Consider the following 26,741-nt stretch of genomic DNA (forward strand, 5'->3'; position numbering starts at 1 on the left):
TGGGGCTGGGAGTGAAGTCTAAACACAGAATGCATTTATGTTTTATATACACATTATACATACACAGCCTGAGGGGGATTTTATACCATATTTGTAATACTTTTATGTTTGTACATACATTAAATTTGTTTAAAATACACTTTATACACAAACTTTTGATGCAGTATACAAAGTTTGTTTACACAGAACCACCAGAAAGCACAGGTGTCACTATCTATAAAGGTGGCCATACATCAGAAAGACTGGTCATGATTGTGTCCAATTTTCCTTTAACTCCCGAGCAGTCCTTGGTGGTTTTTGGACACACAATATATTCACAATCTGTCATACAATCCATCATACAATCCATCTGCTGCATGATTGTAGCTTCATTTAAATAGGGGGCTGGCCTACTATGATCAAAAGGATAGGAGTACCAAACATCCAGTTTTTTTATTTTTATTTTTAATTTCCAGGTTGCCAGCAACTACCAATCTGCTCACATCTGCTGTGTTATGCCATTATTAAAGAGCCCAAAGGCAGCAATCCTCTGAAAACGGTTTTCAGAGTAGTGACAGAATTGTGCAAAAGGACGTCCACCGCTCTCTTCAGCCGCCCGTCTGCTGCTTGGAAACTTCTGCGGCTCCCATCATCTTCACTGCCACGGGCCGCCCGGAAGCTGCACCTCTCTTTTCTGCTAGTCAAGGAGGGAGTGTCACATGACTCTGGTTGTATGAGCCATCTAAAAGACAAATTGCATGTGCTTAAAAGCACATGCAATCTGCTCCCAATCCCAACTGATCTGACTTGCAGCATGTCAGAGAAGAGGACCAATCCTCCAATCTCCTGGGGCCGGCATTGTATGATTGTGTGCACATAATCCATTTTACAATCTATTTAGATTGTATGATTGGGTGCAATGTCTTCCCCATGTATAGCCACCTTAAGTCACACACTCAAAACATTGGGGTCAATTTACTAAGATGGGAGTTATATTGAATATATTAAGATTCTACTTACTATTTATTTACCACATTCTAGAAGATAATATAGAGCAGAATAAAGAGGGGTTTGTTTGTCTGGAGGCAAACAGAAAGACAAATGTGCCTTTTTGGGCGCACTCTTTTATACAGTATTATTAGTATGATATATGTATTTACATTAAAACATAACTTTTAATGGACTCATTATCTAGAGCATTTTCAATACTTTTTAAAAAAAAAAACATAATTGAACATCAAATCAATGTTTTTACCTTATCATACCGGTATCTATTAGTTCTTGCTTGGCAACGTACATGTAATACTGATCTCTATTATTATTATTATTATCTATCTATTGCCTTTGCTTTCATGATATTCTTAGAGATCAGTTTTTTCCCAGGTGATCCCACACCTCAATGGTCTATATAGGTTAATTACTTAATGTTGATATTGAATAATGTTATATCTTCTAAACAAAAATTGGCCACAGCTGCTGGTTTATAGACAAGACCCAAGTGGATAAGTGCTCCCGCAATCGGTGGCTCCTGTGTATCTGCGGTTTGATCTCTACACCCGCATTATCATACCAGCTGTTCATCAGGAGTCTCCTCTCTGGTTACTGACCTGGCCCCTCACTGGTCTTGCTGGATTCCAGCCAAAAATGGGGTATGATGGTAATTGATGCAGGGTAGTGTCAAATGAGAGTACCAGGTAGGTTGTATACGGGAACTATGGTTTAGAACTCTTCTGGTTTCTAATACTTCTGCTTTCTCACTTCCACTGATAATATAGAGCAGGCCTGGCCAACCTGTGGCTGTCAAGATGTCAAAATACAAATCCCATCATGCCTTGCCACAGTTTTTCTATAAGGGAGTGTTAAAATGGTGGCAAGGCATGCTGGGATTTGTAGTTTCACAACATCTGGAGAGCCACAGGTTGGCCTATCCTGATATAGAGAGTCTAAATGGTTGCAATGGGCAACATCCCATCTTCAATAGACCTCCCATCGTAAATTTACCCCTTAATGGGGCAGATGTATTAAGCCTGGAGAAGAGATAAAGTGGAGATAACTTGGAAGAGTTAACGCACCAGCCAATCAGCTGTGTTTGAAATATGACAGTTGGGATCTGATTGGCTGGTGCGTTATCTCCTTCCACTTTATCTCCAGTTTATCTCTTCACCAGGCTTAATACATCTGCCCCTCTGTTCTTTTCAGAATTTTGGATATGGGAGACTCAACCTGCATAACTTTATTGGCTCATGTTAAAACCTATAGATAGTAGGATCAGATTGTTTATTAATCAAACAGCCAAATAATGGTTTCAAAATAGAGTATGCAAAGAGGGAATAAGTGAGAATAAAACACCTGTGTCTCAATGTGTCCTAGCGTCAAAGACACAGTAAATATAATTATTAACCAAGTCTATCCTAAAGTTCATTAATAATTATATTCACTGTAACCGTATAGGACACATTTAACATACAAGAAGACTCACTGAGGCAGATAAGCTGGTGTGAACTAATTTTAGTCTAAAGGCGTGTACACACAGTGCGATTTTTGCTAGTAGACGATTTTGACTAGATGCACTGATGATTTTGCCTATGTTCACTATAATAGTCCGTGATCAAGGGGGTTATTCTGATTCATTTGGAAAGGCACAATCACTCTCTAATGGACAAGACCATGTGCACTGCAGGTGGGGCAGATGTAACATGTGCAGAGAGAGTTAGATTTGGGTGTTTTGTTTCTGTGCAGGGTAAATACTGGCTGCATTATTCTTACACTGCAATATAGATATCAGTTTGAAGTACACCCCCCACCAAAATCTAACTCTCTCTGCACATGTTACATCAGCCCCACCTGCAGTGTATATGGTTTTGTCCATTAGAGAATGATTGTGCCTTTCCGAGTGAATCAGAATAACCCCCCTAGTCAACATTGCCTTGCCTGCACAGTCTATTTTGTTAAGCGATTCTGATTTAGCAGGTGCGCATTGGGATCAGTTGCATGTTTAAAACCATGCAATTCTGGCTAACCCTCTAGGTTTTAACTATCTAGACAAAATCACCTGCCAAAATCGCACCATTTGTACACCCCTTAAATTAGTCCTTCTTTGCACACTCGGGAATCTAAGCTTTGAATGGGAATAAAGCACCAACCAATCAGCTTTTATCTGATATGTTACAGGCTGGGGATGAAAAACACCAGTTAAGAGCTGGTTGGCTGGTAAGCTATCTTCATCCACTGTATTTCTGTCCAATTCTTAGTACATAATACAACACATATTTAGTATATACAATACATATTATTGTATGCTTCATACAGACTATTTTCTTCTCAAGTATTGTCACAAGTCTGTGTTAGCACCCCATGATTTCTATTTCAATTCTTGATATGATATAATGCAGTAATAGCACAGATTTCCTTTCAGAATAATGAAATAACTCATTGTGCAGTAGGTCTATCCCTTTTTCTATACCTAGTTTCTTAATAATAAAAGTTTGGTTTTGTAAAAACACAAAAAAAAAATAATATTACACTCAAAAGACTTTGTGCTCTCCCAGTGTCCTGGCAAGGGAACCTCTACAGCTGTTTTATATTCACTCTTGTTCCTTCTTTTTTGATCCAGAGAATTACTGCTCCAATTCCAGATATAATGAGTGGAAGACGTGGCAGCATGCAGCCTGTCTTTAACCCCAACCTGGAGGCTAAGGGCCTTTTCACACAGGTAACTTTGGACAGTTTTCAGTGGCACAGGTAAAAAAAAAAAAAAAACTACTGTAGCATTGGTCTATTCAAGTTTGCTCCGAAATAATTACGTTCTCAGGAGGTGTAGACTTCACTGCATGCACTCCCTTGCTTTTGGTAGCAAGACTCAAAAAAGCTTTAGAAGACCTCAATCCCTCTACTTCTGCTTCTACGCCATTCACCTGAGCCCTACGGGTGCAAGCCCAGAACCCTAAAAAGATCTGCACCACTGGCCACGATAGAGACTGCAGGTGTAGGCATAACATATAAAGTCAGCAAAGGGACAGAGGTAAGTAAAGGGTGAAGCGAGGGGGCAGGGCGATACTTGTGTACAGGGGGGCATGGGTTGAGGAAAAAATGATGGTCTTGTGGATAGCATACGAGAAAAAAAATGTGATGGGTGACAAAAGAATGGTGCATGTTATGAAAAGTATGAACAGGAGGGTGTGGTATGGGACTCCCGACAGTCATTATCCCGACTGCCCGGAGTCAGACAGCATGGCGAGCGCAAAAAAGCCCCTTACGGGCACGGTGGCTTGCTAAGTGAGCCATCTATTCTATTCTCCCTCTATGGGGGTCGTGGACCCCCACGAGGGAAAATAGCGGGTGGCCGTCGGGCACCCGGCTGTCGGCGTTTTGACAGTCGGGATCCCGACGTCGGGTAAATGACTGTCGGGATCCCGACGTCGGGTAAATGCCTGTCGGGATCCCGACGTCGGGTAAATGACTGTCGGGATCCCGACGTCGGGTAAATGACTGTCGGGATCCCGACGTCGGGTAAATGACGTCGGGTAAATGACTGTCGGGATCCCGACGTCGGGTAAATGACTGTCGGGATCCCGACGTCGGGTAAATGACTGTCGGGATCCCGACGTCGGGTAAATGACTGTCGGGATCCCGTCCAGCACCCGAACAGGGGTGTTGATGATAACATAGGATGGACAGAGGAGATGGAGATGTGATGAGAAAAGATGCTAGGCAGCAGGAAAATGTTCCGAGCAGGGAGGGCAAATAACAGTAAAAGGTGCTGAGCAGGGAGGCAGGCACCAGAAAAGGTACTAAGCAGGGAGGGCAAGCAACAGAAAATGTGGCGAGCCTGGAGGGCAAGCGACAAAAAAGGTGCTGAGCAGAGAGGGCAAGCACCATAAAAAAGTGGTGAGCAGGAGGGCAAGCGCCAGAAAAGGTGCTGAGCAGAGAGGGCAAGCGACAGAAAAGGTAATGAGCCAGGAGGGCATGTGAAAAAAAAGGTGCTGAGCAGAGAGGGCAAGTGAAAGAAAAGGTGCTGGGAAGGGAGGGCATGTGACAGAAAACGTGATGAGTCAGAGTGGAATGTGTTTAAAAATGTGACGGGGGTGGGGGGCACATAGAATGAAAAAATGTAGTGGGAAGAAGGTGATTGAAGGAAAATGTGGTAGGCAGATTGGCATGTGAAGAAGGAGAATCCTGTGGACAAGAGGTATGTGAGGGAAAAGCTAACAGACATGATGGAGGAAGCAGATGGACAACAATGGGCATGCCATGGTATGTAATGTCAAGGAAAAGCTGGTGGTATATGTGAATGAGAGTAGAGCTGGTGGGCAGAGGGGCATATCAGGGAAGAGCTGGTGGGCAGAGAATATTGGAGAAAAAAGGTGGAAGGCAGAAGGGCTTATGAGGGAAAAGCTGTTGAAGATTTCACTTCTTCATTATATAGTTTCCCTTAGTTAGAACAGACACGTTGGTTCTCTGCAGTGACCGGCGCATCTCTATCAGGTGTGTGGGAATATGTGCAATGTTCATTGCCATGATGTGCTAGCATTCTGACTTGACTTTACAGCAGTCACTGCTAAACTGAAGTACCACCTTACTGTATGTATTGTACAAGTATACAGTAATTTCTCATGAATAAATGAATAATAAATATTGAAGGGACTTAATCATATTATCACAGAAATATTGTCTAATACCTGTTGATTGTGACACGTATTGATTTTTTTTTTTACAAAGCTATCATTTGGAAACTGCCTTCCCATAGAAATGCTACATTTCCCTGGGTATGCATGCCACATCAGATATCAGTGCATGAGCACTGCAGCGTTGCCAGCCAGGAACAGTTTATAATATATATATATATATATATATATATATATATATATATATATATATTTTAAGTTGCTATGAAGCACCCAGCAATGCAAGGACCCATACCCCCTCCAGTAGTGGTTGTCGTTGGTACAAAAACAGGCGGCAAAGGTGTTGCCTGTATTTACGCTTAGGTCGCACCCACTCACAAACCCCCCCCCCCCCCCCCCCCGCCTCTTTTTTTCTTGAATCTGCCCGTGTACACACATCACTGCAGTTAGAGCTATTGTTATGCTTTCATCCACAGAGTTTGGAAAAATCATAGATCAATTTAATGTCATTGCCCTTGAAAAGGCAAGACTGCTGAACAAAAAGGCAGAGAATAAAGCAAACAAAATAAAGCTATGAAAACACCAATGCAAACACTACTCTTAAAAATAATTATTTTCAATTTACTACAGTCTGATTACTTTCCTGCCAGATACACATATAATGTACCACAGGCTCGGGAAGACCAAGAGAATGGAAGAAGTGTGCATCAGGAGTTGGAAGCTATTTCTGGAGACCTTACAGTAAGTGAGGCCATGTCCCCTTACTTGTCAGACTGCATTGCCTTTTTAGACACACACTTTAGGAGGAAAAAAAAGATATTCTAAAAGCTACTGTACATAGCCAGGGAAGGATGCCAGTCTAGGCCATGCTCCATGCTTTGTCTGCCAGCCCAGTAATAGATGAAAGTGTGACAATACTGAGGATGCTGAAGCTCAGTGCAGTCCTAACATCTACCCCAATGTAATTTAAAGGGTGTGTCACGTGTCTCTGTTCTGCTGCCGGTGGCACTAGGTATCACACTTAATGACATGTGCTGGAATCATTCATAGATTTTCTTTAATTCACATTTCTCTCTCAGGAATGAAGAGACGTGAATCAAACTACACAATGGAACAGGGATGTCTGCTTCTAGCCAGGCTTGGCTGCGACCCACACAGCCATCCAGGTTTACAGGCAAGAAATAAATACATGGAAACAGTGACTAAAGAGGCCCATAAATGAAATGGAGTCAGAACTCAGACTGTTTTATAGAGGAGTAGAACCTCCACAGCAAGACACCGCACAATACGTAGATGTCTCAATTCAAAAGTGCAACAGAATATAGTGCAACTATATACCGTATTTTCTGCACTATAAGGCGCACCGGACTATAAGGCGCAGTCTCAATTATGGGGTCTATTTCTGTACTTGACCCATACTGAAGGCGCACCGTATTATAAGGTGCATGTTAAAACAGCATGTCTCTTCACTGGTGCCATTTTCTGGGGTCATCACAGTGTACGTAATACGTAGGGTACGTATTACGTCCCGGTGTCAGCAGGAAATGGTCCGACAGTCAAACTCAGTGCACACATAAGGCGGACCTGATTATAAGGCGCACGGCCTATTTTGGCAAAAGTTTAAGGCTATTAGGTGCGCCTTATAGTCCGAAAAATACTTTTGGCATTTTTCAAACCCAGCCTGTAAATTGACAGTTAGGGGCTGATTGGCTGGTGAAAAAAGTACCAGCCACTTGATCACTTCACCAAGCTTAATAAATCTGCCCCTCTGTTCTATAGGGTTCAGCAACATTGACATTGGGCTAAAAGTTACTTTTTATTATTAGCTCCACTGAGTAATATACTGATCCATTGGCAATTATGGACAGAGTATGTTAAAACCACATAAGTACTAATTCTGGACTATTTTATTTATGGAGCGCTACAAATACACAAAGTATAAACAAGACATTCATTATCCATATGTCAGTGTTACCTGAATAATAATGCTGTCTGGCTGGTTCACATTTGGTGTGCTGAAGCTAGTGCTGCCATGCTTTGCAGTTGGCCAGAGACCCAGTAGCCGACGACCACAGGTTAAAAGTCTTGAGGAGGTAAAACAAAACATAAAAAGAACTGGTGTTATGAAACATGTGAAGACCTGGTGGACAATAACAAGAGGCGCAGCTTTGCAGCATTGCCCACAAGCACACAACATGACCATCTATAGAACTAGAGAATTTCAAAACAGAGATGTACATAAAAGACAAAAATTTCACAAAGGGGCAATGTCATTATACTGCACTAGTAAATATCCCCGGAGACCCCCTGCGTATAAATGAATTGCTAATTTGGAAATATATGACAAGAACGCAAAAGGAGAATGGGAGGTAACCAAACATCATCGCCAAGTGGCTGTATTTTCGCTCACAGTACAGTAGACAACCTGGTGGCCATATTGTACAGAAGTTACACAGTTCAGTCTGTATGACCCAGTACTTACTAGAGCAGTTCATGTTTGGGTGGCAAAGGAGCGCTCAGACCCACCTGATGGATCTGCAGTGAACTGATAGGCAAAGTGGGCATTTGCTATTTTACACAGTCCATCTCACACAGCCAATGCCTGTACTAGAATTTAGGGCCATCTCATAAGCAATTTTAGGGGCATTCAAAGGAAGCATCTGCCCACCTACCTTCCCTAAAATGTTACATTAAGAGCTTCTTGGGAGGCCGGTAGAAAATGCTGCCCGGCCGCGCTGACTATGAATTGCACAATATTCTTTACCTGCCTCACCAGCCCGCAGCCAGACAAAACAACATCTATCGGCATGCTGATTGGTGGATGGCTGAAGCTATCACAGTGCTAACAGCCATTCAGTGTATGGAGGCATGTAGAGAGATAACGCAGGACCACAGCAGGGGTAAGTTATTAATATATTTTTATTTATTCCTGTGAATAGGGGGTAACAGCCCCAGGGCATTGGTTTGCCCTTGGCCATCACTGCTGCAAAAACGGCCCGGCTAGCATTTTCATATTATTCTCACTTTTTTGTAAATATTGCACAGTACATATGGGATTGCAGTTGCAGCAAATAATGACCACCATTATGGTGGTCATTATTTGCTGCAACTGCAATCCCATATGTACTGTGCAATATTTACAAAAAAAGTGAGAATAATATGAAAATGCTAGCAGGGCCGTTTTCGGCCAGTTGTACTTTTCAGACCTAGGTTTCCTAATAGCAAACTGAAGTTCAAACCACCCCAAAAAATCTGTACTTTTTACTTTGGCATCTCCTGCAGGACAATATAGAAATGTAAAACAGCTGGAACTGAAACATCTTGATGAAACCTTTCCATTGTTATGCTTATTCACTATTGTTTTTCTCCATCTATCTTTTCTTTGTACATCTTGTAAATCCACATCTACCCCACAGGCTATACAACAAGCTTACAATCACAGGAGACCTTTGTTCTTGAGAACATTGGCTCAGCACCAGTGGGAGACATTACATCCCTTCAATCACCCTTTGTGGGGGAAAATATGCCCCCTACCCCTCCATTTTACACCTTTAGAGACTCATATGAAACATGAAATTCAAAACATGTTCTAGATGGAGACAAATAGTTCAAAGTATTTTGGATGAATGTGGGGGGCGCTGAGAGAAAAAAAAATGAAAGGACTTACTGCCTAAAGTTGAACAGAGGAGTAGTGACCCAGCCCAGTGAATGAGGACTTCGTCTTTGCTTGCTGGCTTCAGAGGAGCTGCCAGGATGGGCAACAGGGAAGGCAAACAGTGTAACCGTTAACAAAGTCTCACGGGGAAGGTGGTTTATCTGGACTGGAAAACAGATCCTAAGCAGGGTACAAAAAAAAAAGAGTACATGAAACCTAGTTGGCCGATGGCTCAAATAAAACGGTGCTGAATGGAGGCAGATTTCAAATAATCATTAGCTGACACATAGAGAACTATATGAAACAGTTAATGATTAAATGCTTAAAAAATGTGGCTATTTTTATGTTATTCTAAAGCAGCATACACTCTAGATATTTGAAAATATATAGCTCAGAAATGGCCTTCATCTAGTGCAGGGGTGGGCAATAAGCGTCCATCCAGCTGTTAATAAACTACACATCCCAACATGCCTTGTCTTTGTTTTGCTGTTTGGCCATGTTGAAACTGATGCAAGGCATGCTGGGATGTGTAGTTTATCAACAGTTGGAGGGCTGCTTATTGTCCACCCCTGATCTAGTGTGTACAATATCATTAACAATGCTTGCTCCCGTGCATCCCCTGCCGTCTATTGAACATGTGGGTCAATGTTGGCTATGTAGCCAATGACCCGCATGTTCAGCGGATCCCAGTGATTTAACTGAAGGATATCATTTCTCGCCCGTGGACAGGATCGTCTAGTGTGTATGGGGCTGTATCCCTTTAAAGTCCTAACTGCAGATTTGTCACATTAATCTAAACAAATGTTTCATTTTCCAGTACATAATAGCATTTGTTGCTCTGGTGTAGTAACACAGACATGTGGATATTATTGAATGCAGGAAGGAAGTGAAAACAATGAAAGAATCAAACAGATGGAAGCTATAAATGTAATAACAGCATTCCCAACAGATTGTTACCCATAGTATATAATACAGTGCAACTGTAGGCAAAAATTATCTCATGAACTGAAGTCAGTGCTCATTACAAACTTATATCAAACCTTCGCTTCTCTCATCTATATAAATACTGTTCCTGGACAGCCCTCATTATATGCAATGGGGGCTGCAGGATCTGGAAGGAGAAATTAAAAGGCAGAAAAATCAGAGATTTTCCTGCAATTTCAATTCTCTAAATGTAGACAAAATTATAGCTTCATCCAGCTAAAATGCAAGAAAAAAAAGCAGTTTTTTTTTAAATGGATGAAATAGAGCCCATTATCTCTCTTCCAGCTTTGATAAGTCCACCCTTGGAGCTAAAGGCCGCCTCGTATACAGCAGTTTTATCACCAGGACACGTTTGTAAGGAATCTGTGGTCAGTGTTGCAGCATATATGGGTCCCTGCATATGATTTCATTGTGCAACCACTAATGTGCCAAGTGTTATATGGCCGGTTGGTCCAAATGGATGGAACTGCTTGTATGGCTACAGAAGTATATGACAAATTACCCAAGCATCAGGCCACGTGTGATTAGATCGGTTCCTTTAAACGGGGTACATTTAAGAGGCACAATGTATAGAAACCTTCATTATGCACTAAATAATTATTGTAGATGCTTCGACATCAGAATCATTCAAAAATAGACTCATGACTTCTCCTGTTTACTCAAGCATTGTACTAATGGCCCTTGTTAAGCTTGCATTGTATTGACGGGGTGATTCACATTGGCTCGTTAAGCAGCGTACATTCGCTGCTTACCCAGTGGTAAGACGCTGTCCACCAGGCAAGCGAACTCACGCCTCCCTTACCCGAGGGAAAGGCATTGTATGGCATGCATTGTAGGCATGCGAATGGATGTGTACGCTCACACATCTATTCGCATGCGTGTGTATGGCAGGAAAGAAAACACTGGATGGTCGGCGACCATCGAATGATTATTCCTCCTGTTCACAAATAAAATTCAGTCTAGGCTGACATTTATTTATGAGCACCTGGACCAAGATGGGGCAGGCGGCTGATGTCCGGTTATGTCAGCGGCCTGTTCCGAGCAGGCATCGGCCAGCTGCGTCCCCAGCGGAACACCCAGCGTTTTCATGGGGATGCCCATTAAACGCTGGGCGTTACCCTGCTCCTGACCAATGTCTGCCCCTGCCCACTCCCCTCCTTCCCCTCCCCGTGTGAACGCCTTGGCGAGTGTGATACTGCACTTGCATAATTATTGTCATCATTCTGAATAATAATAATTAGATTTTTTTTTTATAAAACCTATGGAAAAGTATTGCATACAAGCAATTCGAGAAAAAAATAAATTGCATTTTTGCTTCCCCCCCCCCCTATGAAATTGGGGTCTGGCAGCTAAAAAAAAACCACCCTGAATTTACACCCCTTACATATATCCTGGTGCAAATGCGCACCCTTACCTGGATTTGCCCTTAACTTAAAATATTTACCAATCTCTAAACAAGTAGCTAATTGAAATGGATATATGTATAGTATATATGTTGCACACCTAAAATACAAATAGATTTGTATGTATGTGTGCATTTTCGTGATGAGAAATCAAATAAAAATAAAAGACTACATAAATGTTGATATTAATAAAAGTACAATGGGATGAATAAAAAGTATGGTACAAATGTTTAAAAAAAATAAAAAAATAAAAGCATAAGCCACCTAACAGTAAGAGACACAGACGGGGCATGTAATGAGATACTGAACTGGCCTATTAATACTTTTGCCATGTTTACACAACCATACTGTACTTTCCAGCATAAAACTATATTGGCAAGGGAAAAAACAAGAATAACATGTAAGACAAGCTACCCTGCATTGCAAGTATTAAATGCATCCATTATGTGTTTTTAGTGACCTCCTATGATGAACTTTTAGAGAATTCTCTTAAAAAATGTAGATGTTTGCTGAAGGCTTTACAATTTAACCCAGATAGTCAATGACTACACCCGGTGGCATTACCTTATTATGGGATGGCTGACCTCCCAGTTTCAGGAACATTAGGGTTAATCTCAGTAAACCTCAGATCCAAAACCAGTGAAAGCTACAAGGAACCTCCATATCTTCTGATTCCATTAAATGAATCCCAAGGTTAGATAAGGTCCAGTTAAAGTTTCAGAAGCAGAAAAGTACTGAACTATGTTCAAGTTCACGGCTTCCCACAGTCCTTCACAAAATCAGCAGCTGTTAGTCCTATACCAGACGGAAGCAGCAGTACTTTATTTGTCTTCACAGAGTGGTAAAAGTGTACACGGTGTATTTATAGCTCTCTAGAATATGCCGTGGCTATTTTGCTATACACCCTGCATTGTATTGCTTGTGTCCTGAAGCATTGACTTCTCCTTTTTCAATTTCTGGATCATGTACTTTCTTCTTTATGCCTCTTTCTATCCCCTTCTCCTCTTTGTCTTCCCTGTTATTCTTCTAGAAGGCCATCAGGAACCTTCTAAATGTAACGGTTTTCCATATGCTGGCCGATGCTCCTCACAGGACTGGGAGGGAAAAGGGCTTGGACTGAGTCAATCCCCAAGCAGGCTATTTTGGGAACACAGCTGAGATAAAGATACTTTGGGGGTCAGAATTCAAAAGATACAGCCCAGTCTCTTTTAACAAGAGAAATATTAGGTCTCTGCCCTACTACAAATGTAGGAAGGACAGCACAGCAGGTCTCTTGTGGAGCATAGCAAGTCCTGCAGACTGTGTTACAGAAAGGTACAAATCAGTGGTCCCTGAAAATTCTGGTCACCAACACATTTACACGAACATGTGGTTACGGGAAGGATTACATGTGCACATATTTCAGCAGAGCCAAAGCTACATCTAGGATAGCCATTGACTAGTTCCTCACCTGCAGCATGATGGGAAAGTCTCCTGTGTGACAATTGATATGTCAATAGGGTCATAGGTACATTACAAAGTATGTGCACTGCAAAGTTCGGAAACACTACAACTTATGGATATACATAATTTACATCAGATAAGTACTCCTTTATGTTTTTATTAGGAATGAGCGAGTTCGGATTAGGGTATTTCCCGCCCAGGCTCAGAGCGCAAGCCTCAGGACCTTGCGAGATCCGACAGCAGGATCCGGACCTTAATATATATATATATATGCATGAATGTGGCGCCATTTCCCACTACAGTTTAGGAAAGGGGAGAGGAAGGGTGTGCTGTGGTGTGGTGTGGTGTGCTGTGGTGTTGTGATTCGTGTTGTGTCCTGCTGAGTCCAGTCCAGTGATACTGCTGTATAAGTCCAGTGGTACTGCTGTATAATTCCAGTGAATTGATACTACTGCACAAGTTCAGTGCAATGGTACTGCTGTATAATTCCAGTAAATTGATACTGCTGCACAAGTTCAGTCCAGTGGTACTGCCATTAAAGGCCAGTGGCACTGCCACAAAAGTCCAGTCCAGTGGCACTGCCACAAAAGTCCAGTCCAGTGGCACTGCCACATAAATCCAGTCCAGTGGCACTGCCACATAAATCCAGTCCAGTGGCACTGCCACATAAGTCCAGTCCAGTGGCACTGCCACATAAGTCCAGTCCAGTGGCACTGCCGTTAAAGGCCAGTGGTACTGCCGTTAAAGGCCAGTGGTACTGCCGTTAAAGGCCAGTGGTACTGCCGTTAAAATCCGGTCCAATGATACTGCTGTATAATCCCAGTCCAATGATACTGCTGTATAACCCCAGTCCAGTGATACTGCTGTATAACCCCAGTCCAGTGATACTGCTGTATAATCCAAGTCCAGTGATACTCCAGAAAGATAATGTCAATACTTGTCCATTTACGTCATGGAGTGGAAAGGAACGGCTAAGGCCCTGACGTATGTTCATGACGAGTGGTTCAGCTTCACACGATGATCTAAGCCTGGGGTAGCCAACTCCAGTCCTCGAGAGCTACCAAAAGTTAATGTTTTCCAGATCTCCTCGCAGAATCACAAGTGAACTAATTAGCTCTACCTGTTGAACTTTTAAAATGTGTTAGTGAGTAATGAGTGCACCTGTGCAGCAGCTAGGTTGTCTGGAAAATGTGAACTGTTGGTAGATCTCGAGGACTGGAGTTGGCTACCACTGATCTAAGCCCTCTTCCTCCCCCCCGCTAGAAAATTCAAGAGAGCTAAGCGGTCATCCAAAAACAGCAAACAACTGTGCCTTCTAAAATCCACCTCTTTGGTCTGGAATTATTTTTATCTGCATTCGGGCAACAATTGTCTTGCCATATAGAGCTTATATAAAGCTGCGTTGGACACCTAGGGACATTCTCCCTTATGCTTCACCTAAAGCTTGTTAATAAGTCACTGTTTAGTTCAGAAACTGTGGCTAGGACCGTAAGCAGTCCAGGGACACCTAAATCCCTAGAACCTGTTGTATCCAAGCACCTGAAAGCCACACCACCAAGTCACTCCTCGTGAACTTCCTCCTTGATCTGGAATTGAGGTAGTACTGCAGGCCATGTCACCGGCATGACTGACTCCTCTTCTATCCAGGATTCCTCAATAGGATCCAACAGTGCTATGCCTACTGCTGCTGCTGCTGGGAGTCATTCATCATCCCAGAGGGGAAGTTGGAACACCACTACTTCTTTCAGTAAGCAATTGACCATCCAACAGTCGTTTGCGATGAGGAAAAAGTACGACAGCAGCCATACTATGGCAAAGTGGATAACTCAGGCCTTGACAGCTATGTTTATGTTAGACATACGTCCGGTGTCTGCTATTAGTGGAGTGGGATTTAGATGATTGATGGAAGTATTGTGTCCCCGGTATCAAATCCCATCTAGAGTCTACTTCACTAGGCAGGCAATACCCAGGATGTACAGAGACATCCAAAAGTGTGTCTTCAGTGCCCTGAAAAATGCGGTTGTACCCACTGGCCACTTAACCAAGGACATGTGGACAAGTGGTACAGGGCAAACTAAGGACTATATACCTGTGACAGCCCACTGGGTAGATGCATTTCCTTCTGCAGCAAAGCATCTACGAAACGCGATACACATCCACCTATGATATAGGCAAAGGAGCGGGAATCCACCTGACTCAAGCACAGTAGAGACTGATTTGCATGTTGTGCAAGATTCTCAAGCCATTTGAACTTGCCACACGACGGTTTTTATGTATTTTTTTATTTTAAAACCAGATCCAAAACACAAAACACGAAATGGGTGGAGTTTTGGAACAGATCCAAAACACGGCCCGGAGATACAGACCCAAAACACAAAAGGTGCCTGGTGCACACCCCTTATTTTTATGTACTCACATCTGATCCCAAACGATGAGGTGAAAAAGGTATTTGTACACGTGGATCTTACGGGTCTGCAGGGGACTGCACAGCTCCTTCCCACCATGACTCAGAGAGCAGGATACATAGAAATCTTCATAACTGAAATGATACAATATACAAAGAAAATATGTTAAGAAACATTTTCTATTGTTTCTGATGAAAGAACCAGTTACAATTTGAAACATTGGGAACATACACTGTTTGGGGGAAATCATAAACACTTGGCTTGAGATGTAACAGGATGTGATTTTTTTAGTACGTGCACATTTTCTGGAAAAACAGTCAAATTTGCACATCTACCAAAAATCGCACATGTAGTAGTGCGATTTGCTGTAAAAATCACATGTTTTGCTGCAACCCATAAAAAAAACCTGCATCCAGATGTTTTCTCATTGAAATGTTACAATTGCAAATGGAATAGGATGTTATTTTTTTAACCAACCAATGCAAACAAGCTTTCTGAGCGCGGGTTGTTATATTCTGCACTGCTGCTGTTTCTAATAAGGGGATTTACCAAACCACTTCTGAATACAAAACTTGGCACAAAAAAAGAAATTAAAACAGCGCTGTGCAAAATATATGAATTTTTTATTAAAAATATATTTGTTTAAATAACAATTAATTAATGCCAGCAACAACAAACAATTTAAACATGCATGTAAAAAACAGTTTAAAAAAAAAAAACACCTCTCTTTTCCTCTTTGGCTTCTATTAAGATGGTTAGTGCATGCATGCAATTTATATCCAAGCATCTATGATTCAACAGGTTAGTATGTTAGTATAAAACGTTATTCAAGCTCAGTCCCACCTATGTGCACATGGTGTAATAGGTACAGTATTATACTTAGGTGAATCTCTGCAATGGGTGGGAGTCCCGGCTTCCAGTCCCTGGTGGAACGCTCTGGCCGCTGGGGCAGTCTGTATTGTATGCGGCCTTTTGCGAGGGTCACCAACCATTTCCAGATCTAAGTGCTGCCGATGTCGTCCCTGCTCTCCTCTACTCGTTTCTCCGCCTAATAAATTTCAGCGGCTTCCTCAGGAGGTAGATCTAGCTCCTGAGAAAGCCGCTGAGATTTATAAGGCGGAGAACTGGTTGGTGACCCTCAGACAAGGCTGCATACAATACGGACTACACCAGCAGGCAGAGCGTTACACCAGGGACTGGTGGCCAGGACTCCCACCCATTGCAGAGATTCACCCACGTATAATATCTATTACACCATGTGCACATAGGTGGGACTGAGCTTGAATAACGCTTTATACTAACATACTAACCGGTTGAAGCAAAGATGCTTGCACTAACCATCTTAATAGAAGCCAAAGGGAGAGAGTTTTTTTTTTTTTTTTTACTGTTAATTACATGCATGTTTAAATTGTTTGTTGTTGCTAGCATTAATTGTTATTTAAACAAATATATTTTTAATAAATAATTCCTACATTTTGCACAGCGCTGTTTCCATTTCTTTTTTGTGTCAAATGCTATTTTTCTAAATTGCCCCTAATCATGACCAGAAAAAATAGACCTGCTTCTGGACGGCGAGTTTGATCGAACCATGTACAGATCAGTGAGTTCTGTACACAGTTCTGTCCAAAAAAGTGTGTAAAAGTACTAAAACCAGCCATCCCCCAAGCATAACAAGCCCCTTGTTTCCCAAATACAGGGGAAAAAATTGTTGGTGATCCCCCATATTTAAGAAATCAGCACCGGCTCTTGGACCAGTCCAGGTTCCAAAAATATGGGGGACAAAAAAAAGTAGGGAACCCGCATATTTTGGAACCATCACCTGGCACCATCAGCCAGCAGGGTAATGCCACCACTTGGGAGCACTTTTATACGAGGTCCCCTAGCCATCAACATTACCCCCTGAGAGAGAGAAAGAATTATTTTGACGTGTTTTGAATTTGTTCAGTCATACCAGTGTACACCAATATGCACACACACAAGTTTACAGCTATAGCAATTTCAGTATCCAATTTAGGTGCAATATTTCTGAGACAGTTTATTTCTATTATTATCACTGCATGATAAATTATTGTGTTGTAACATTCTTTTTGGCTTGGTTTAATCTCTTGGGACCCTCTCTGTAACACTAGATACACTTTTGTGCAAAATCTGCAGAAAACACTCCCTTCAGGTTGTATGTGCTGGCATACAGAGACCCCTGGCACTCTGTGTGAGAGCATGGCACATGTGCTGGCATGCAGGGACCTCTGGCACTTTCTGCATTGAGAAGGGCACACTTATTAGCAAGAGACAGCAAGGAGCGGATAGGCCAATGGGGGAGAGAGGGCATGAGAGATGTGATAGGAGAGCAAGAGAAGCCAATGCCCAGCTGCATGCCGCACTTCCTCACCCTTTCTAAACACATACACGTAAGGCAACTAGGCAAGTTGTAACAGATTTATTAAGGGTGGGGAGGTTGTAGAAAGAAATACCAAAGGTCACACTAGCCCCTATTTATTCACCTCTTCTAGTCTCCTCCTCTTCAAATAGCACAACAGACAGAATGAAAGGAACCTTTAAACAAAGGGGATCCCCCACCCACTTTCCAAACTCCCTGATGCAGCAGCCTGGGACAAGCAGAGCCTGGAACTGACCATCTGTCACTGCACATTGGGAGGGGGGAGGGCTGGAAAGCTGAGAGGAGGGAAAGGCTGAGAGAATGAGGAAGCTGTGGAATAAGCCCAGAGAATTCCAGAACAGCTGTGAGCGGAGGAAGCGGCTGAATAAAGTGCTCCCTATTCATTCCATGACATTCATGGTCAGGGGAGAGAAAGCCGATCACGTGGGGAGGGACTGGCAACATCTATGCTCTTCATCAACCCCCTGCAGTCAGCACTCAAAGTGAAATGATGCATTACTGCATTTACACTGACAAACCTCCTGTGCCCATTACCTTCCATCATTTGCTTTAAATCAGTGCTGTCCAACTTGTCAGGAAATATATATTTTTTTTAACTCCATAATATATATTAAAAATAGAAAATAAAACAAACAGGATAACATTGTGTGACCTGACCCTTGCTCAGTATATAAAAAAGTCACCTCATGCCAGCTACTGTATAACAGCTACAGGAAACTATTTCTACTAACTATTTTAACCTGGATGTGCAAATGTGTCTCCCTACACTATTGCCGGAGTTGTGCGAAACAGCATTTCCCAGCATTCCAGGTTCTTATGACACAGTTTGTGCAGAACATCTTTTCTGCTTTAACTTGCGTCTTATTCTCACAAAATGTAACAATGAGAAGAACGTGTACATCTGTGTGTGATTGAGTCTAAGGTGTATATGTATACACTTGTTATGGGGGACAACGTATCAGCGCCGTTAACAGCATGTATGAAGGAGGAGAAGTGGCCTCCATGAATGACATTGAAGCTATGTGCCCCTGTCATTATCAGCACTGCTATCTTTAATAGTGGGGGCAATGTATAGATAGATATCGACAGCTGCAGGCATCGTTGCCCATACACCACAGCAGGGCAGAGCAATCCCTGGGTGCAGCGTCTGCCAGCTCTAGGTTGAGCGTGAGATCTCGCGCATGCCCAGTGGAGTACCCGGGCAGTGAGACATAGCGCGTCACCAATTAGTACTGTCTATGTACTGTATATGACCGCTAAGCCGTGACTAAGCCCAGTCAAAATTGAAATGTAGGTATCTGTCAGATATATAGATGGCGAACTACATCTTGCCATCCCCAGCCACGGCCAAATACACTGTGTGGGGCAGCTTAGTTAATTTGCCTTTCCTGCACAGTATATTTGGCCAGGCAGAGCTACGCATCGCTATAGCTAGCAGTGTATAGATGGTGCAATTCTGGCTAAACGAGGACATTTTGACTATCTAGTAAAATAGCTTGGCCAAATTGCTGCGTGCGTACACTGCTTTAAAAGCGGTTTGCGTGACCTGGGAAACTTCTCCATTTTATCTCTCTATTAGCACATTTTACCTCACTTTTTACACATCTCCCTTTATTCCCTTTAGCTTTTAGGATAAACCCTAGTTGATCCTGACAATATTTTGTTAAGTTTCTTGTTGAATAAAACAATGTCTGGCCAATTTTTTTCCACAAAACATGACTCCATGTGTGTCAAGCTTTTAGTTGTTTCTACACCAGGGGGTCTCAAAATCGGTCCTCGGGATCCCACACAGTTCACATTTTCCAGGTCACCCGGCAGGTGAACAGGTGAATTCATTATTTATGGACACATTTTAAATGATCCACAAGTGGAGCTAATTATCACAACTTGTAAAATGACTTTTGGAATGAGCTGAGCTTTTGAAAATGTAAAGAAATGCAAATGCAATACAACAGCGTTCCCTTCTCACTCCAGCATGTGAAAAATATGTATTTTTTTTACTTTGTTTCTGTGTAAGAGATTCTTGTAAATTGTAAAACTGGCAGACATTCCTGGGGTTGTAAATGCTCCAAAACCTGCTTAAAGTCATCAGCAGGGGCGGATTGGCCCACCGGGAAACCGGGCTGTTTCCCGGTGGGCCGGCATATTTTTAGTATAAAGGGCCGCCCTCCCTCCTTAACAGGGCCGGCCGCGGCATCTCCCTGTATTTTGCCCTGTTTAAAGATGGCCGCGGCCGGCCTCGAGTAGTTCCACAGTGAAAGTGGCCGCGGGAGGGCTGCGGCGCATGCGCGGCCGCACGCAGCTCCTCCCGCAGATATTACATCTGCCCCACTGTGCAGAGGTGGTGGCCGCATCGCGATCGCGGGTGCGCGTGTGACGTCACCGCGCACCCGCCCACTGTACAAGACTGCCTCAGCTGCCTGCAATGTGGGAACTTGGAAGGCTGAGCCGCTGAGGAGTGAGTGCCGATGCCCGACTGCCTAGATTATAGTATGGAAGTGGCAGCGGGCAGACTCACCAAAGAGTTGTAAGATGACTGGCATTATTTTTATTTTGTAATGTGTTTAAGTTTGCTACTATATATTTAATGCATATATATTCTTTGAAGTTTTTTGTGCCTTCATTAAACTTTGTGTGTACAGTGGCGGTGGGTGGAACTACCAGGGGTGATGTTAGGTACCCTCCCCCAGCAGCAGCGTCACTGCCTCATTACCATGAGAACGCCCAGCGTTCTCATGGGTAACGCCCATGGAACGCTGGGCGTTCCCATATGGTAATGGGGCAGCCCGGCGCCCCCCGCCCATCTCCGCCCCACGCACGCCGCCATGGGTGCACGCACTATACGTCTGCACATGTGCAGAAACCCGCATGCAGACGCGCAACATTGGTCCTGCGTGCGAATGCACGCAGGACCGAACAAACGTGAATAACCCCCTTAGTGTGGTGGTGGCTGTGTCCAAAGAGGCACAGCCACTCACCACGGCTGTCACTTCCCCCCAGCCTCCCGCCGGCTGCTGCTGATACCCTCCCCGCAGCCCATACCCACTGCGGTCCCCGGAACCCCTCCCCCCCCCATCCAGGTTTTCCACTAGTGTAAAACTTGTAGAGCCAACACAGCTGCATTTTAAATTTGCCGCTGTGAGTGAATTAATAACTGCTCGCAGATCGGCAGCCGCAGCATTGCGGTGTGTCAGATAATGTGTAATGGGCATTGCGGTGTGTCAGATAATGTGTAATGGGCATTGCGGTGTGTCCCATAATGTTTAATGGGCATTGCGGTGTGTCAGATAATGTGTAATGGGCATTGCGGTGTGTCAGATAATGTGTAATGGGCATTGCGGTGTGTCAGATAATGTGTAATGGGCATTGCGGTGTGTCCCATAATGTTTAATGGGCATTGCGGTGTGTCAGATAATGTGTAATGGGCATTGCGGTGTGTCCCATAATGTGTAATGGGCATTGCGGTGTGTCAGATAATGTGTAATGGGCATTGCGGTGTGTCAGATAATGTGTAATGGGCATTGCGGTGTGTCCCATAATGTGTAATGGGCATTGCGGTGTGTCCCATAATGTGTAATGGGCATTGCGGTGTGTCAGATAATGTGTAATGGGCATTGCGGTGTGTCAGATAATGTGTAATGGGCATTGCGGTGTGTCCCATAATGTTTAATGGGCATTGCGGTGTGTCAGATAATGTGTAATGGGCATTGCGGTGTGTCAGATCATGTGTAATGGGCATTGCGGTGTGTCCCATAATGTTTAATGGGCATTGTGGTGTGTCAGATAATGTGTAATGGGCATTGCGGTGTGTCAGATAATGTGTAATGGGCATTGCGGTGTGTCCCATAATGTGTAATGGGCATTGCGGCAGCGGGCCATTTCCCGGTGGACCAGCACATTTTAATAGGGAAGCGGCCGCTCACCCTCCTAACAGGGCCGGCCGTGGCATCTCCGTGCCGGGCCGCGGCACTGTGCCCTGATTGAAGATGGCCGTGGCCAGCCTCAAGTCCTCCCACAGTTAAAATGGCGGGAGTGCTGGTGTGCAGAAAGCCTGGCTGCGCTGCCCACGTGATCAGCCATCCCAGCAGCAGCGCGCAGGACTGTTTCGCGCGCTGCGCTGGATGGATCTGTTGGGCGGTGGCAGGAGCATCGAGCAGGGATAAACACAGCATGCAGAGGCCGGAGGGAGCACAAAATAAACAGCAGCCGGGGACTGTCTGACAGGTGGCCACAGGAGGAGGGTAAAAACAAGGCACTGGTGCTGGCAGAATTAATAATTTGAGGCCTCAGTGTATATATATAAATATATATATATATTCAACAAAAAAAGTGAGCAAATTAATGGCACAGGCTGTGGAGCTAGCGGTGAATACTACGCATGCTGACTACAGTATATTGAATTGTATGTGAGCCTACACTTTTTCAGTAAATACTTGTCATTACTTTGCTCATGTGTGCGCTCCTTTTTCTTGTTGGATGTTCCATACACTGAGGCCGTGACAAAGCCTCCTGGAAGTGAGCCAGCACTACATCCTTAAAGACGGATTTACATATATATGACATTGTGACGTTGCGCAGATCCTCTTCTTGTGTGTATGTATATATATATATATATATATATATATATTTTTTTTTCATCTCCATAGTAACCGGACTCCTGCATTCTGATCAGAACTGTGATGCATTTCCTTTGACTCGTCTTCTGGAGAAAGCCTGCTGGGAGAGGGGCTGCGCTGAGCGGAGGTCATGTGAGAGCGACTTCCGCCGGCGTCTGCTTGCACAGTGAGGCTGACTGCCGTTTTTTCAATGGCGGACGGAGATCTGCATGCACGGGCTTTCTGTCAGGTACAGGGTTAACCGGAGGGTGGGATTTTTGTGGTGTGTATATATATGTCTTTTGTGTACTGTATTGTTCGAGTCCCTGATGACGGGGTAGATACCTCGTAATGGCGTAGGACCATCAATAAATGTTTTTTGCATTTATTGGACAGTGAAAGTCTGTCGGAGGGCTGCCAACCCCTCTATCTATATATACATATGCCTTACAATACAGATTTTTAAGGTAGATGGATGAAGAAATGGCGGCACTCGAAGACTGATATAAACTGGGTAATTTTGTAAAAGCATAGAACAGTGCATCATACTCCGACGTTTCGGGTATACAACCCCGTTTTTTAAGGTGCAGAAAGTGACAACGGTTGTCACTTTCTGCACCTTGAAAATGGGGTTGTATCATCGGAGTATGATGCACTGTTATATGCTTTTACAAAATTACCCAGTTTACAGTTTACAGTTTATCAGTCTTTGAGTGCCGCCATTTATTCACCCTGTGTCTTCTCATTCCGTTGCATAATGTGAACTTTAGCCTATTTTTTTTTTACTCATTCTGTGTGGCATTTTGTGAATTTTGGATCATTCCATGTGTCATAATGTGAATATTGGCTCATACTGTGTGGCATAAGGTGTACAGGTTTTTTTATAGAAAATAGGGCCCTCATGTTATGGTGCATAATGTGTTCAAGGGAGGTGGCCCATACTCAAAGCCCCACGGGGGGGGGGGGGGGGGGGGGACACAGTTGGGAGACCCCCTGTCACCCTCCCCCTGTCTCTATCTCCCCAGCCCCACAGGCTGCAGAATAGACGCTGTATGCATGCGCCTATTCTGCAGCCTGAGGGGCTGGGGACATAGCCAGCAGCTCAGAGAACCACTAGCCATGACCCCACAGCAGCAAAAAATAGGGCGGGGCCTCGTTGACATAGGCCACACCCCCATATTGATAGACCACGCCCCCCCTTTAGGGCTGCTTCAAGATATTTCCCGGGCTGGTTTTAATTCCCAATCCGCCCCTGGTCATCAGTCTTTAATAGGTGTAAACAATCTTTCATGACAGCAGTTAGCCTGCCTGCTTCTCACCTGGCTGCCCATGTAATGGGTATGCGATGTGCAGCATAGATAGTGAAGGCGAGGGGGCTGGTGAGGAGTGACGCGTCCTGGGTCATACTTTGCTTGCGTTCAGCATGCACCACTGTCTGGAAATCAGCATTGAATGTACTGCAGTATAGCTGGACCAAATCCAAGATGGCTGCTGTAAGGCTCTCTACAACTTTCTCTGTAGGACAGATAAACAGAAATTGGAAGAGTTTTTCTCATGTTTTCACATACATCAAGATAATCTTTAGGGCACTGCGATAGCAAAGGATGGTATTAAATGTTGACATTATACAGATTGTTTAACAAAGTCTAAAAAAAGGAAATTATTGTATTTTAATTTGAAATGTGTCTTAATCAAGTTCTATTTTTCATTAGACACTTCAGTGCCCACTTTGTATTCTGAGCTCATGTTGTGTCATTATAGATCTGCAATTCTTAAAATAAGCTGTGTACTGACCATACTGTAACCAGGTACAAATATGATTTTATACATATTAGCTGTGCATTTCCTCAGTGTACAGTTTCATATGACGACACCTGAAATAACATATCACCACCATAAAAGCATTTCAGCAATGTGTTACAAGTACGCTGTGACTGTTGAGAACTCAACTGGCAAATATTTTTTCCAAAATCTCTCACATTATTCTTACATATTTTTAAAGCTGCATTTACATATTCAAGTGGAAAAATGCATGTCTAGAATACCGTATATACTCGAGTATAAGTCGACCCGAATATAGGCCGAGGCACCGAATTTTACCACAAAAAAAACTGGGAAAACTTATTGACTCGAGTATAAGCCTAGGGTGGGATATGCAGCAGCTACTGGTACATTTCCCTGTATAATAATAGCAGGACACCACAGGCTGCTCCCCCTGCATAATAGCAGGACACCACAGGCTGCTCCCCCTGCATAATAGCAGGACACCACGGGCTGCTCCCCCTGCATAATAGCAGGACACCACAGGCTGCTCCCCCTGCATAATAGCAGGACACCACAGGCTGCTCCCCCTGCATAATAGCAGGACACCACAGACTGCTCCCCCTGCATAATAGCAGGACACCACAGGCTGCTCCCCCTGCATATAGCAGGACACCACAGGCTGCTACCCCTGCATATAGCAGGACACCACAGGCTGCTCCCCCTGCATAATAGCAGGACACCACAGGCGGCTCCCCCTGAATAATAGCAGGACACCACAGGCGGCTCCCCCTGCATAATAGCAGGACACCACAGGCTGCTCCCCCTGCATAATAGCAGGACACCACAGGCTGCTCCCCCTGCATAATAGCAGGACACCACAGGCGGCTCCCCCTGCATAATAGCAGGACACCACAGGCGGCTACCCCTGAATAATAGCAGGACACCACAGGTGGCTCCCCCTGCAGAGGACACCACAGGCTGCTCCTCCTGCACAATACACCACAGGCTGCTCAGGCTGATCCCCTGGGACACCTCATCCTGCGTCCGACTCCAGGGGGTTTGGGGTGCGCCGCTGACTGGCTCTACGGGGGGGGGGGGGGGTTCACGGCCGCGGCCACTGCCCTGTCCTGTCGTCCACTTTGCTGCCCGGCTCCACTTTGAACAAAGGCGCGGCTACGGCAACATGGCCGCCGGCCTCCTGCACTGAGGACATGTATAGTGCAGGAGGCCGCCGGCCATGTTGCCGCAGTATAGGAGCCATTGACTCGAGTATAAGCCAAGGGGGGGCTTTTTCAGCTAAAACAAAGGCTACAAAACTCGGCTTATACGGTACCTACTCCTTAGTGTCCATGAGTATATGGCCCCATTATAACATTATTGTCACCCCCTCTGGTGGCAACAGAGCCCCAGTTTTATTAACCACCCCAGGGGCAATAAATGCTACCCCCTTACAGCCCATATGTAGACCCCACCGTCCCTATTATTAATAAATGTCCATAGTACCAGAACCCTTCTCCAGTGGTGATAGCAGCAGAGCGGGTCACAGTTTCCAAGCTGTACAGAGATCAGCAAATCATGCTCAGAGGGGAACTTCAGTAACACTCTCTACACTAGATCACAGTATAGCATGTGATGCACAACGCATAATAGAACATAACTCTATAGCTATACATACATAATACTCCCAGGGTCGCCTAGTGCTCAATGATGTGAGCGATGACATTGCTACAGTTCACTAGAGACTTTTTAACAATCATGCTCTTATTGTCTTAGAATAGTAGCAACAACTATTTATATATGTATATAATTATACATTTTTTATATGGCACCACAAGGGTTCCGCAGCGCCGAACAAAACATAAGTGAGAAAAGAACAAGAAAACATTGACTTACCGTACAAGGCAATTTATAACAAGTACATAGTAAATAAGGACAGTGCAGGGGATAGGGCACTGAAGTAATTATTAAGGTGTCAGAGACCTAGGGTTAGGTGCCATCGAATGGAGTATGATATACAGATATATATTATAATATAATATATATATATATATATATATATATATATATATATATATATATATATATATATATATATATATATGATTAAAACCAACTAAACTTTTATCAAACTTTTTGTGAGAGTCCCCGATATTGTTGCAAATATATTTGTAGCTAATATTCTGAGACCATAACAAAATGATTTTAGGTTGTCACACACCTATTAGGACAGACAATAGAGCTTGTCTTTTAAAGCAACATATGATATAGGTAAAAAATGATGTTTCTAGGAATTATTAAAGGAGTATCCAGTTACACCACCACCGTGATGTAATTATTACTCATCCCTTGGCATTTACACAATTACCTGATGAGACAGATTGCTGTTTGATGGGAAACAATTCAACTTTCAGAACAGGAAGGCTGACCATGCAATTTAAATAACAAGGACAAATGTGTGAATGCTACAAGGCATTTTAATGGCTGGCCATTG

At 43.7% G+C, this 26,741-nt stretch overlaps 1 protein-coding gene across 4 annotated transcripts in view; it reads right to left on the bottom strand.

Moving 5' to 3' along the window:
- Nucleotides 1-26,741, bottom strand: part of PIK3C2B (phosphatidylinositol-4-phosphate 3-kinase catalytic subunit type 2 beta) — a 126,442-nt gene that overhangs the window by 50,703 nt on the left and 48,998 nt on the right. For all 4 annotated transcript variants that reach the window (XM_083172898.1, XM_083172897.1, XM_083172900.1 and 1 more), the window contains 4 exons: nucleotides 23,806-24,001; nucleotides 15,505-15,627; nucleotides 9,271-9,438; nucleotides 7,579-7,687 (listed from right to left, as the gene is read on the bottom strand). In XM_083172898.1, coding sequence (XP_083029024.1) covers nucleotides 7,579-7,687; nucleotides 9,271-9,438; nucleotides 15,505-15,627; nucleotides 23,806-24,001 — 596 coding nt within the window. The remainder of the gene's footprint in view (nucleotides 1-7,578; nucleotides 7,688-9,270; nucleotides 9,439-15,504; nucleotides 15,628-23,805; nucleotides 24,002-26,741) is intronic.

The sequence above is a fragment of the Crinia signifera genome, chromosome 2 (genome assembly GCF_055691185.1).
Source record: "Crinia signifera chromosome 2, ASM5569118v1, whole genome shotgun sequence".
In the NCBI taxonomy this organism is placed as follows: domain Eukaryota; kingdom Metazoa; phylum Chordata; class Amphibia; order Anura; family Myobatrachidae; genus Crinia; species Crinia signifera.